Source organism: Centrocercus urophasianus, unplaced genomic scaffold (genome assembly GCF_019232065.1).
Source record: "Centrocercus urophasianus isolate 14NV4802_14NV808 unplaced genomic scaffold, USGS_Curo_1.0 seq_18, whole genome shotgun sequence".
Classification (NCBI taxonomy): Eukaryota; Metazoa; Chordata; class Aves; order Galliformes; family Phasianidae; genus Centrocercus; species Centrocercus urophasianus.
Window position 1 is genome coordinate 10,826,558 of NW_024884733.1, and position 12,645 is coordinate 10,839,202.

The 12,645-nt window shown below is 35.5% G+C and overlaps 1 protein-coding gene across 3 annotated transcripts in view; it reads left to right on the forward strand.

The window, feature by feature from the left end:
- COL11A1 (collagen type XI alpha 1 chain) overlaps window positions 1-12,645 on the forward strand; it is a 131,537-nt gene that overhangs the window by 52,196 nt on the left and 66,696 nt on the right. For all 3 annotated transcript variants that reach the window (XM_042820216.1, XM_042820218.1, XM_042820217.1), the window contains 9 exons: window positions 73-147; window positions 2,786-2,869; window positions 3,134-3,190; window positions 6,304-6,357; window positions 7,665-7,718; window positions 7,830-7,883; window positions 8,446-8,499; window positions 11,401-11,454; window positions 11,578-11,622. In XM_042820216.1, the coding sequence (XP_042676150.1) occupies window positions 73-147; window positions 2,786-2,869; window positions 3,134-3,190; window positions 6,304-6,357; window positions 7,665-7,718; window positions 7,830-7,883; window positions 8,446-8,499; window positions 11,401-11,454; window positions 11,578-11,622 (531 nt within the window). The remainder of the gene's footprint in view (window positions 1-72; window positions 148-2,785; window positions 2,870-3,133; window positions 3,191-6,303; window positions 6,358-7,664; window positions 7,719-7,829; window positions 7,884-8,445; window positions 8,500-11,400; window positions 11,455-11,577; window positions 11,623-12,645) is intronic.

Below are 12,645 nucleotides of genomic sequence, written 5' to 3' on the forward strand. Positions count from 1 at the left end.
ATTCAAACGTTTTCCATAAATAACTGTCCTTTCACTCTCATCCCTTTTTCTGTCATCCTTGTATTCTCCCAGGGTCCACCTGGTCGTCCTGGTCTCCCTGGTGCTGATGGTTTAGCAGGTCCCCCAGGTACCATGTTAATGCTACCGGTAAGTTGCGTTGTGGTTCTAGGGTAGAGAGACTCCAAAAAGATAGTGTTTCAATAAATGTAAAGGTACTTACTTTTTCATCTGATTTTGTCTTTGGAATGAGATGATACAGTTTCTCATATGGTTTAATCATTTGGAGGTCTTTGTTTATTTGTTTGCTTTTCTTTTCAGAGAATAGGCATTAGCTGCTGCATGGCTGCCTGATTAGAACCTACATGACTGTATTGCATATGCTAAAATGGTCCTTACTTTTTCAACAGTAGCTGTTATCTGATACATATTTCCCAAACAAGGAATTTGCTGTTCCACAAAGGCAGATGTGTGCTTTCAAATCTCCTTCACTTGGAGAGTTTTAAACATTCTTTGCCTAAAATTGGACTTCACTGTCCTCTTTGAAAAGTCAGAGCATCCTTTGAATAGAAATAGATGCACATAGCCAGCTCTTCTCCCACTGGAATTTAAGCAAAACACCATCTGTTTTAGCAGGTGGAGGGACAAGCTCAGAGCCCTCAAAAGTGTCTTGCAGCTTTTTAGTATGAGATGCATTGTGCATGGAAGTTATTATTCCAGAGTGTGTATAGTTGAAAGATTTGATGACTAATAACATACCAGAGTAATAATAAAGCAATTGTAAAGGAAAGGGCAATATTTTCTGTGAGATTATCTTTGTAAAAAAGGTCAGAGCTGTAGTTACATCAGTTCTGTTCCAAGAGGCAAGACTCCATCAGTATCAATGAGGAAAGGATGATTTAAATTTTATTTTTTATTTAAGAAACAATCAAGGAAAGATTATCAAAGAAAGGTAGTGTTTTTTGTCTCATGCTTGCGCTAGTGTTTTGTTATCACAGCTGGCTGTATAACGCAAATATTTAGTGCCCAACAATTAGTTGGTGAAAAAATGCCACTTGTGTATTATTCCCAAATCATTCTTCCAAATGTAATTGCTGTGCCAGAAGAGGTTGATTCACCACTTTGTTCCATTAAAAGTAGTAAGTGTGGACTAATACTATACCTATCAGTCAATTTATAAAATATCACAAGCCTTTGTTTAAGACATTAATCACTCTGAGCTCAAGTAGTTTTCCAAGTTCAAAGAGAGGTTTCTCAGGAAGAATTTCTTAATTGGCTTCAGTTGTTCTGAATTCTGTCCTAGTAGTTTAACCAACATCCAGACTTCTTTACCATTTTCATTTACCATCTTATTTTCAGGACATCATATTGTTTCTGAGTCTGTGGCTCAGGTTGATCTTTGCTAACTATTTGAAATACACTACTATTCTACTGATTTTCTAAACATTCAGTGGAGAAAGTGGTATCCTCCAGGTCTAGTTCCAGCTGCAACGAGGTGATATAGTTTTTTCTAAAAATCAGGTGCTGTTTAAATAGTTAATCACACAAAATGAGGATAGATGTTTTGAAGTATAAACTGTCACTTTTATTTTTAGCAGATTTCCAAGTTAATGAGCATTTCTTGGGAGTTTTATTACTCTAGACAGTGTTGCTGTCATCACTTTTATAGTCATAATTCTCATTCCTAATTGCTTATTCTCCCTCAGCCACTTACAAGCTCCACTGAGAGCTGCTATCCTTTTATTACAGATGACCTGCCGACCAGCTTGAGACCCAAAGTGTAAAGGAGTAAATCTGGCAGTAGCTACACTAACTTTTCTCAGAGATACATTCTGAGTCCTAAAGGGCATGTAGAGAGGCCTTTGTGAGGCTCTTCGTTATCATGTGTGGGGCTTGAATTCGTAAAAATAGGTTCACTCTTTCAATGGATGCAAGATAACTAATTGCTTGGAACAATATTTTGAAAGTAGTGTTGATTCTGCATTATGCAGATGCCTACAGAGCCATCTGGCTTCCTTTCAAATGGCAGCAAGCTCGATAGTTCTCTTCCTTTCTCATTTGAGAAGAGTCAGGTACTTATTTGCAAGGGCTTAAAGCAAGTAAGTTTTCCATAACTTTTCCAAAGAAAGTCTTTCATTCTGATCTTATTATGATTGCAGAAGAAAAACTTCAGTTGCCATGCCAACTCTGGGCATAGGTAAACCATACAAACAGACTGCTGTGAACAGTGGAAGATTCACTGCCCTGACATCCACTGTGCTCATGTCATACCTTTGGAAAACCATGCTACTTGTTGCAGCTCAGTGTCCCTCCAAAACTGCAAAGCTTCTACCAGCAGTTTCATGAACAATAACAGATCATGAGTGCAGAGTATTCGTTAGCTTATTTTGAAATTGTCAGAAATTACAAAAAACTGTTTCCTCTTAGATACCAAATGTCTTTTTCACATTGAATTCTGCCTTAAGTTAAATTTAATTTTTATGTATATATCTAAAAACGCACTAAAAGTTAATTAACTTTTATACGTTTTAATTTTTAAGAAATACATTAAAGAATATATTTTCACTTAAGCAATTAGATTTGTTCTTCAGATCTAAAATCTTACTCTTAATACATATACTGGATCCAGTGGCTCAACTCCCCAGTTCAGCAATCTACTGAAGTTAATGAAGTGAACTAAATATTGAGACTCAGTGTCTTCAGAGTGGTTTACATGGTTGCAGTGAATAATAAGTGTGGTTTTCATTTTATAAACTCTGAATTCCATTTCTTTTTTTGATACCTGTAGTTCCGCTTTGGTGGAGATGGTGAGAAGGGCCCAACAATCTCAGCTCAGGAAGCTCAAGCACAAGCTATTCTTCAGCAAGCAAGGGTGAGCACAAGGAGCCTGCAAATAGAACTGCCACAAGAGTATAATTCCAAATGAATTTCCATTTTATGACATTCAGAGTGTGAAGTAAACAGCTGTAAGCATCATTTCATGACAGTAGACATCGTTATGACAGAATACACTCACTACTGAGTGAATGATGGGGTCTATTTGCTGATGTATTTACATTGTCTTAAAACAAAATCTGTATGCTGGGCTGGCAGCTTTTTCTTGGCACCTGATGCCTTGTTCTGTTTGTTTTCTCAGATTGCAATGAGAGGTCCACCTGGTCCCATGGGACTCACTGGAAGACCAGGTCCTGTGGTATGTAAGCAAAACAGAGACATGAATCTAAGAGCACTCCAATAAAAGTTCACTGATCTCACTCTGACACTGCCTGCACCTCTGTACATATTCTTATTTTATTTGAAAAGAAATTGCTATAATTAAGGTCACAGTTTTTATTGTTATTTGAAGATTACAATGCAGCCTGAACACTAAATGAGTTTTTAATGTAGATTTTGGAATGTTTGAACACTGGTGGACTTAGGCTACAAAGCAGTCTTACATAGATAACTACATTTGCCTCTATAGTCAGTAATCTCTGTGACAATATTTACAAAGTTTCTGGTAGCAAATATGAAACACTACAGAAGAATATACTAAAGTAAGACTGTGCAGAATGGCTGTGACTATTTAAGCTGAATCTGGAAATTCTTAAGATACATTATGTAGGCAATCAAAAATAACATTGATTACTAAAATAATTGTTGCATTTTTTTTACTTAAGACCTGAATTTGGCCTGTACTGCTAATACTGAATGATCTGGGAAATGTCCCTGTGGGATATTTTGAAAGCTTGTATGTTTTAAGTCTATACACAGAACACAAACAACAGTTTTTCTAAGGATATGTAAAACAGCTTTTTGGTTACAAACAGACTGGCTACTGTAATGCCTATAGAGACTTCAAAAGGGCAATCAATGTCCAATGAAAGTGCAAAAACAGATAGGAAGTTGAGCAAGCCAAAATCACCTGGTTTATCTGCCAATTGCAATTTCCTCTCTTAGAAGATGGATATTTCAGATACAGTAGTCTACTAAATGGTGTTATTTAGCATTTAAGATATTTTAAAAGCTATTATAGAGTATCTGTAGTATGAAGTAAAATAAATGCTGTAGCCAAAATCATAAGCATTTTAGAAAAAATCTCTTTTCTGAGTTCTCCCAGGTGACTGTATTTATTCTCTGACATGGAGTGAAATTCTCTTTTAAAGATTGTATAGCATCCATTTTTGAAAGAGTCTTTTTATTTGGAAACTTAATTTGTCTATTTTGGTGGCACAGCTGGGTTGAAAAATATTTGACCTCCATTAATTTGATCTATGTCTGCTGTAATTTTTACTTCTATTGTTTATTGTGGGAGGCTGCTGAAGGAATGTTTTAAGGATAATACAGAATACTTTCAATCTTGTTCTTACCTGATCCTAACAGCTCAACATTCCCTTCAATGACTTTTGAAAGCTATGTAGAACTAAAACTTCTCTAAATTGTGTTCTGGGTTGGTTCAGCAGTGCTTTACCTCAACTTCAAATGGAGCCAAAATTCCTGTTTCAGTTTATTCTGTGCTCCAAATCTCATTAACCTAGCTCTGTCTGTCTAGATGAAATATACTGGTTACAGACAAATCATAGCTAAATATCTTATCAAAATCTCACTCAGTCCCCAGAAACTAAAATTAGTAGGCTTTGGTTATGTTTTTAAGCAGATGAATGCAAGAGTAATTATTTTCTAGAGTAATTCATCCAAAATGGAATGTTTCAAACAATTGCAGAAATTTGCCACAGTCGTCTGATTGATCACAATTAGATATGTGGCAAAGTCAGACAGGTTGAGTTTATTTAAATAACTAATACACTATTTCCAGCAGTGATTTAGATTAGGAGACCTGCAGGATAACATTAAGTCTGTATAGACAGAATAGTTATAGAACTGCTATAAGCAAGGAATTAGTTTGTAAATAAAATGTTTTATTGACAGCGGGTTATATGCCTTTAGTTATATTTTATACCAGGTACATTTTCAAAGTCATCATGTATTTTTGTATACAAAATTTAACTAAGCAACATTAATAGATGTTTTTCTACTAAGCCACCAGGAGGCTCTAGAAATCCAACTCTTTCATCTGGCCTACAGTTGCAGAAGCACCTGCAGATTCTTGATGTGTTTGTGTGTTCAGATTATTTAAATTAATGAAATAATAGGATCTCTTCATCTTAATATGAACTGTACTGTGCTAATTTAGTAGCCAGTGAGACACAGACAAGCACATAATTCATTAAAAATCTTAAACACAGGTTTCTTGTAGCCCCAGTCTGGCTTCAACTGAGTATGGAGTTCACATAATTGATTAGCGTAGAATGCAAAATAAATTTCGGCTTACTGATGTTAATTAAAAGCAGAGTTTACAACAGTTGCCATCTATCACTACTGTTCTTTCCGCTGCCATTACCAGAGATATGATTTTCTATTTGCTTAGAATTTGATTCAGTACTTGGAATGTTGGTGGGACTTTTTCCATTCCGCGATGCTAGATCCAGCATTAAGCTAAGCCTTGAGACAACTTCTTACTTTGAATGGTCACCATGGTAAACATGGGAGGAGGATCAGTCTTCCAAGGTCTGAAAGATTCTTTTTGTGTTGAATACCTTAATTTGGTTATGAACCGCTACAGAGGTCAGAAATGCAAAAAAAAACTTTTACCCATCGTACTTAAATATGTACCTTCCCTGAGACTGTATTCTATGTCAGCATGTCCAGAGACTGAGAGAGAAAACTGTGAAGACTACTAATTTTGCCTCAGATTCCACATAGCCTAGGTGAAGATTTATTTTAGGTCTTTTCACAGGTAAAACTGAAGATCTGTATCATTTGATCACAGCAAAAATAAAAGTGCACTTTTTCATGGCAGATGCAGAAATATTTTGATTAAAATATCACTGTAGGTTATGGTAAGATTGCATCAGTTAGTGATCTTTGAATTGAACTCTATGTTTTCTTCTGTGAAACACAGAAACGGATAAAGGTGAGAAGAGGTGGATTTAATTTCTGTTGGCTTCCTTGAGGCTGGTGAACTTTTGTTTGAATGCAATCTGTGCTCATATTTAGCTTTCAAGTATTATTATAGCACAAAGTATCACTTCTGATTTCATTCAAATTTGCAGGAATTTTTCTTTAGTAGGAGAAAGATTTTTGACCAGTAGTCTCAAGGTCTATACAATGTGCACTGGGTAATACCTTCAGATTCAAAGGGTGAATTCACACTACATAATAAACAGGAGATTGTTTTTTTTCTCCATGTCAATATATAGGAATAGAAAAATAACTTAGCAACTTAAAGTTCTGTATTCAAATAATATTTTGCTTTTTTTCATCAAGGGAGGACCTGGAGCAGCAGGTGCTAAGGGAGAAAGTGGTGAACCAGGTCCTCAGGTACAATAATATTGCTTGTTATGTTTGAACTTGTTTACTCTCACAAAAAATTCATTTATATCTCTTCAAAGAAAATGGTTAATGATGTGCTTTCCACATGCAGTTGAGGAAAAATAGCTTTTACAATACAGACTTAATAAAATGTGTTAGCTTGATTTTTCATTTTGAATTTGAAAGCCCATCTGCCTTTACAAAAGAAAGAACAGTTATAACTTCTGGAATGTCACTTTTATCTCTGTTCAGTAATTAAATGTCAATCTGCATGTATATAGTCTTGGGCTGTAATCTCATCGGGTCTCATAAGCTGAGAGGTTCTATTTACTAAATAAACAGGAATATTTTCAAGAACTCAATGACATAGCAAGAAGGGGTCTTTAGGAATCAGCGCATACTTTTACTCTCATTTTACTATTATATCAGCTCCTGTGGTGATGTAAAAGAATACGGAAATATTTTAGTTTATACCTTAAAGTAATATGGGATTCATAAAGATATCATGGTATGTGTCTCTGGAACAATAATTTTGCCATATTCCAAGTGGTATCATGGCTCAGCTACATTATTAAGTACCTGTCTTATAACTGAACATGGATATTTGCAGAAGAAAAAGAAAGTAATTGAACAATTGTGAACAACTGGCCAGTCTTCTAGTTTGCATACTTACATTGTTAGCATTGTTTCTCTTCCTACTCAATATTTTTGGATGCTAGTCCTTAATCACTGTTATTTCTATGCAAGGAAGACACATTTGGATGGGTGATAAGAATACTTTTACAGAAACATACACCCACTCAACCTACAGTGATAGTTACATGTCTGAACAGTGCAATCAGGTTTTTCAGTCTGAAGTAATTTGATTCTCCTCTAGTTAAAGCTCTGCTCTATAAAGCTAAGACAGCATGTGATCTATTTACGAGCACAACTCCTGCTTGCATATGAATTAGAAATCTGAAATAAGCACTCTTCAGTTTTCATCAAATAATTATTATGTGCCTAAAATAATTTCGGTATGACAGGAACAAGAATTTTCAAATTACAGGCTTGGGATCTTCAAAGTCATCAAAAGAATATAACAAGCTTTTAAGTAAAGGGGCCAATTGTGCCATGTGTAGTGTCATGAAAACTAGTGTTAAAACAGAGTTAAGCCAGATTGGATGATTGTGTTCTATTAATATAAATCAGCATTTAAAAAGTATAATCTATCATCTCCCGGGGAAAAAAAAAAAGTCGCCTCTCAGTATAAAAAGCCAACCCTGTTCCTGAGTTGAGATATTTAACTAGGTTTTTGCTGTACTCTTTAAACTCAGGGTCCTCGTGGTGTTCAAGGTGCCCCTGGTCCAAGTGGAAAAGCTGGCAAACGGGTAGGTGGCATACATATCAATCCTGCTCTGGGTAAATAGATGCTATTTAGATGTTTAAATATTACTATTTTCACTGCATTTTCAACTGTTTTCCCTTTTGCATTTCTGCAGGGACGGCCTGGAGCTGATGGTGCCAGAGGAATGCCAGGAGAACCTGGTGCAAAGGTAAATAATGAGACCTTGGAATGGTCTGGATGGATTTTAAGCAAGCACCACAGTTTCCAGCCAGGCCAAACCAAAATTCTCCTCTCATGTGAAAATACTGAGGTTTCAGATAGCTGGGTCAAATGCAAAAGCTGAGAATGAATCATGTATTTGAAATATGCTAATTAATGGTAATGGTTAGTAGCCTGACCTTGAAATAACTAAATTCTTTGGGCATGATTATGTCCCTCTTAGTTTTTATTTACAGAGTATCAGCAGTAATGAAATCAATCTTGTAACTACAAAGGGCAGCTAGAATTGAGCTTTTCAATTCAGTTTAGACTTCTTTTTATAAACACCATACCTACAGTGCAGTAAAGAAGCTGGTGTGGCATATTTTCTAGCTGTAATACATAGAGAAAACTTTGAGAGTTTTATTGTTGTACTCCCCCCTTCCATATATTTCATTCAATAAGAAAATGTAACATTACTCAAAATTAACACAGAAAGAAGATGCAATTTACTCAGAGTAATATAGACTGTAAGCAGTAATTTACAGAAACTGTGATTTCTTCTCTACAAGGGTGACAGAGGATTCGATGGTCTTCCTGGCCTCCCTGGTGACAAAGGTAACAGGGTAAGAAAAACATGCATATTTATACAACGATACAATCACAGAAATAATGTGCTATTCATTAAGAATAGCACGAACAACTGTGAGGAAAGCTGAAACAGAATGTCAGCATTTCACACTACAGAATAATATCTGTCTTGTCAGGTAATGTGTTCCTCAAAATATTTTAGTACTATCAATCAACCAGACTACAGTTCACACATATTATTGGTTTAAATATATTTTTAGAATTCAGATCATATCTTCAGGCTTTGCTCTAGGCTTTTGGGTAGATTTTTTTGTTGTTGTTTTTGATGATGAAATTTGTCTGCAAGATTTAAATTGATTGTTAAGGGAAACAGTAGCACAGTAAATTAGCATTACATTTCTGTATCAGGAGTATGAAAATTTTTAACCTGCAAGAATCTTGCTCAAAAACTGCATTTGAAACTGCAAACTGAACTTTTTAGTGTGGCTCATTCCAACAACTTCAGATTCATGACAGATCAAAGTCATATCAGATAATTTGGGAAAATTTGAAATAATCCTTAAAACAACTAATATACTAGCTCCTGTTCTCATACCAATTGAGAGGATGAGGTTGCATCTTTCACAGCCGAGGCTTTCTGCTTTAAATTATACCCCTAAGACAGATAGTAATAACATGTTCTACTGAGTGTAAAGCCTGGTAAATGCATAAAAAAACAGTGGGTAGGAATTTCAGAACTAAATATTACCATGTGTGCTGATGACCAAGGAATGATTCTAGCTCTCACCCTTCAAGGCATTAGTATGGTTGCTGCCCTTCTTGGAAAATGTCACCAGTGTTGACTACTGGTCTGTGACTTTGTGCTTTGTAACAACATCTAAGGATACTCTCTTGAGTTCTTTCAGCAATAGAAAAAGAATTTTTATTGTCATGCAAATATCTTGATCCTTTTCTGTCACTCCTTCTTATTAATATGTAAGGTAATCAGCACTTCACAGAATTGAAATTTGGCTTCATCAGCATGTGACCAGCAGAGGGGGCTAGACATTAAGTTCTTGTTACGACTCTGAAGGCTAAGCAGAAATTGGTTCAGAGCCAGGGTACGTGTCTTGTCTGCTTTCCAACCTTTAATGGTAGAATCGTCAGTCCATAGGACATTCTGTATCATAAAGAATTTTTTTTTCCAAATATTTTATTTGTCCCATATTTCCTAAATAAATGAGAACTGAAATTGAATAACTTTGTATTGAAATTTATGACGTGTTAATGAAAACAAATGTTTCTTTTTGTCATTTTTTTCATCTCACTATTTAAAAATCACTGCATTCTCATGTTTGTTTGGCAGTCTTCTTTAAAATTACTAACTATATTCCCTCTGAAATCAGCTCAGTTCAAAGCCAGACCAGATAGCGAGACCTCTTTGGATTCATAACTACTTGACAGCACGTAATATAAATATTCAGTTCTCTTTGGCTTAAAATAAACAGAAAAATATGACAAGAGAAATGCTTTTTTTTCTATTGTGTTTGCGTTTCAGCATAAAAATAAGCAAGAGACTATCTACTAGAAGTAAAGGTCTGAGGAAAAAGAAATTCTGGCTTTGGCAGAACACTGGAAGAAAAGAATCAGAGTACTGAACAACTGAGAGTGCTGATAGGGTAGTTGTGTTCTGACGTATGACAATACAGGACACTGAATGCAAGCTTCTAATCTCTTTTTGAGTGCCATGCTATTGCAAGACAAGAAAGGTAGCTCTCCAGAGGCTAAGCTCTTTAAACATCTGAAGGTTTAAGTCAGTTTTTACCTAGATATTAATTAGAAGTTAAAACACATTATGCATCTCGTGAGTCATCTTTCAGTAGCATCTTTTAGCATGCAGAAAACCACATACTGTACCAGAAAATCATGTAGAATAGTTTCAAAACTTATCAAAATGTCAAAACTGCCGTAGTTATTAATCTTCTATCTCTGAAAGTGCAGTTCATAGAATTTCATTCTTTCCAGTAACGACTCCAACTTTTAGAGAAAAGAAATTGAATAAAATCCTAATACTTTTAATACAAGAACACTCTGGGAGAAGAGACCAAGCTACCTAAAATCCCCTAGGAAAGTTAAATTTTGAAAGCATGAAATGGAGCCACTGAAGAGTGATTCCATATATCTCTGCAATAATCCTCTGCAGTGGTCATGCTCCTTGGAGGCAATGATTGAATTAAGGAAAACAGGATGAATACTTGGTTGTTGTCCAATGCCATAAGGAAGTCACAGTCTAAAAACCTGCTGCCTAGAAAGAGGTTGGTCAGTGGTGTTAGAGCTATGCTGCACACTAGTTCTCTTTAGAAGAGAAAGAAAAATAAATCCTAAAAGTGTGTAGTCCAGAATATACTGAGCTTTGCATACTGAGACTTGAAAAGCCCCAGCCTCAGGGGAAGTGTGGAAGTCTGGCTGCATTCCAAAACCTCTGACAAATCAGTCCTACTGCTCTGAATGACTGGTGCCAGGGTGGGTGGCTCTGAAAGGCAGTCAGTGAACTTCACTGCGTAGATTCCAGGGCCTTACAACTGGTGTGTTAACTCCTGATGCATGCACAGCTTCCTTATTTTCCTAGCAGAAATACATTGTGTAAGGGAGGAGATGAAGAAAATGTGTGTACATATAATTAAGACTGACTTTTGGAGCAGCAACTTCTGTATGTTCTGGGGCAATGTTAGAGAACAAAATTTTACGAACAGATATTTCATTGTTTCAGTAATGGTCATTTGTTTTTGTAATAAAGTAATGAAAGACTTTACTGAGTACTGTAACAGATTAATATCATTATGTTAACACATTTTGATACATCACACTGCAGCTAATTTATTTATTTTCATTTCCTTTCCCATTCTTTGTTGTTTTCAGACACAGATGTTATTTTAATAACTTTTCTTGTTCTACAGGGAGACCGTGGCCCACAGGGACCTCCTGGCTTACCTGGTGAAGATGGATCAAGAGTAAGCTGCTATTTACTTCAGATTCACAGTAAAACTGGGAGTGAATCCATGTAATGGAAATACAGTCATAATATCTGCTCTTTTTTCTTTTCTAAAATTTGTATTTCCTTTGTACAAAAACAGGGAGAAGATGGGGAAGTTGGACCAAGAGGTCTCCCAGGTGAAGCTGTAAGCAATGCTTTCTTTGTTTCTGACCAGTACACTGTTTTACAAACAAATGTAATTTGTTTCTTTCTATTGTAATGTGATTTCTTTCTATTGAATTGTTTTGGGTTCCAGATATAAAAATTTGTGCACATATATGTATATTTAGAGAATACTGATATTACCTGAAAAGTAAGCAAATGATCTGTTTTCTTGGAGCTGAAACATCACTCACAAAATCAGAATTAAATCAGATGCATATCTAGATAAGTATTCACCACTCCAATAGTCACACAGCCTATTTCTTATCCGTTTGAGCTAGTTTAAAATATGTCACTGCAGACATGAGAACATATCCAAACCCCTGTTGTTTTGAAAATATTTTCCAAACATTTATTTATTCAAAAATAAGCCTTTTTTTTTCCTACTACTGTTCTTCAGTGTATATTTTTATGCTTGTTTCCAATACAGAAGTTCCACTGTTGTCAGTTAGAATTCTGCAGGTGTTGTCACTGCAGAGCAGAGTTCTGCATTGCAGGCAAGAAATCAAGCCTCAGAAAGGGGATTTTTTACCCTAAACCTATGATATACTGCTGTCTACTTGCTAAATGACAAGAAAATACTACAGTCAGAATATTAGTGACTTGTATCTTTATCGTACATGAGGAAACTGGAGACGCTGTCCTGCCTACTTTAGCAAGTGTGATATGAATGATATGAGTGATGACACAAATCATGAAAATTATTTTTCATTTCCATAGGGTATAGCCAAAAGTTTATGCTGCAGAGCAAATCTTGCTCACTTGATCTAGAATAGCCCTTGGTCTTTATGGATTTTTTTGTTTAGGGGAAAGAAAAACAAGCCTCACTGTGTCTATCAGAATACCTTGCATTAATTCGAATAAAATGATTAGTAATTGTTAATAATTTATTTGATCTTTACTAAAAATAAAAGCACTGTTTGTTACTGTAAATAGTAGTAGAAATTATGATAGACCATTGTTTTTACTAAAAATAGGAGTACAAATGTATACTACTGTTCATGTC